Here is a 313-nt window from a genome sequence, read left to right on the forward strand (position 1 = left end):
TGATGCTGTTAAAGAAGTTGCAAAAATAATCTACATAGTCCATGATGAAGTAAAAGATAAAGCCTTTGAACTTGAACTAAGTTGGGTTGGAGAAATAACTAAAGGAAAACATGAAATTGTGCCCAAAGATGTTAAGGAAGAGGCAGAGAAATATGCTAAGGAATCTTTGAAAGAAGAGGATGAATCAGATGATGAAAACATGTAACATTGTTACTTGAATTCATTTTGTAATCTGTACTACAGGACTGCTTATGTATTTGCCATTATGTATGTGCTAAATAATATTTTAATGACCAACTTGCACTAAACCATT

General features: G+C 31.9%; 1 protein-coding gene across 1 annotated transcript in view; it reads left to right on the forward strand.

Moving 5' to 3' along the window:
- LOC117798324 (proteasome subunit alpha type-3-like) overlaps positions 1 to 205 on the forward strand; it is a 1791-nt gene extending 1586 nt beyond the window's left edge. The window contains exon 2 of the mRNA XM_034650759.1: positions 35 to 205. Coding sequence (XP_034506650.1) covers positions 35 to 205 — 171 coding nt within the window. The remainder of the gene's footprint in view (positions 1 to 34) is intronic.
- The last annotated feature ends 108 nt before the right edge of the window (positions 206 to 313 follow it).

Source organism: Ailuropoda melanoleuca, unplaced genomic scaffold, assembly GCF_002007445.2.
Source record: "Ailuropoda melanoleuca isolate Jingjing unplaced genomic scaffold, ASM200744v2 unplaced-scaffold30437, whole genome shotgun sequence".
In the NCBI taxonomy this organism is placed as follows: domain Eukaryota; kingdom Metazoa; phylum Chordata; class Mammalia; order Carnivora; family Ursidae; genus Ailuropoda; species Ailuropoda melanoleuca.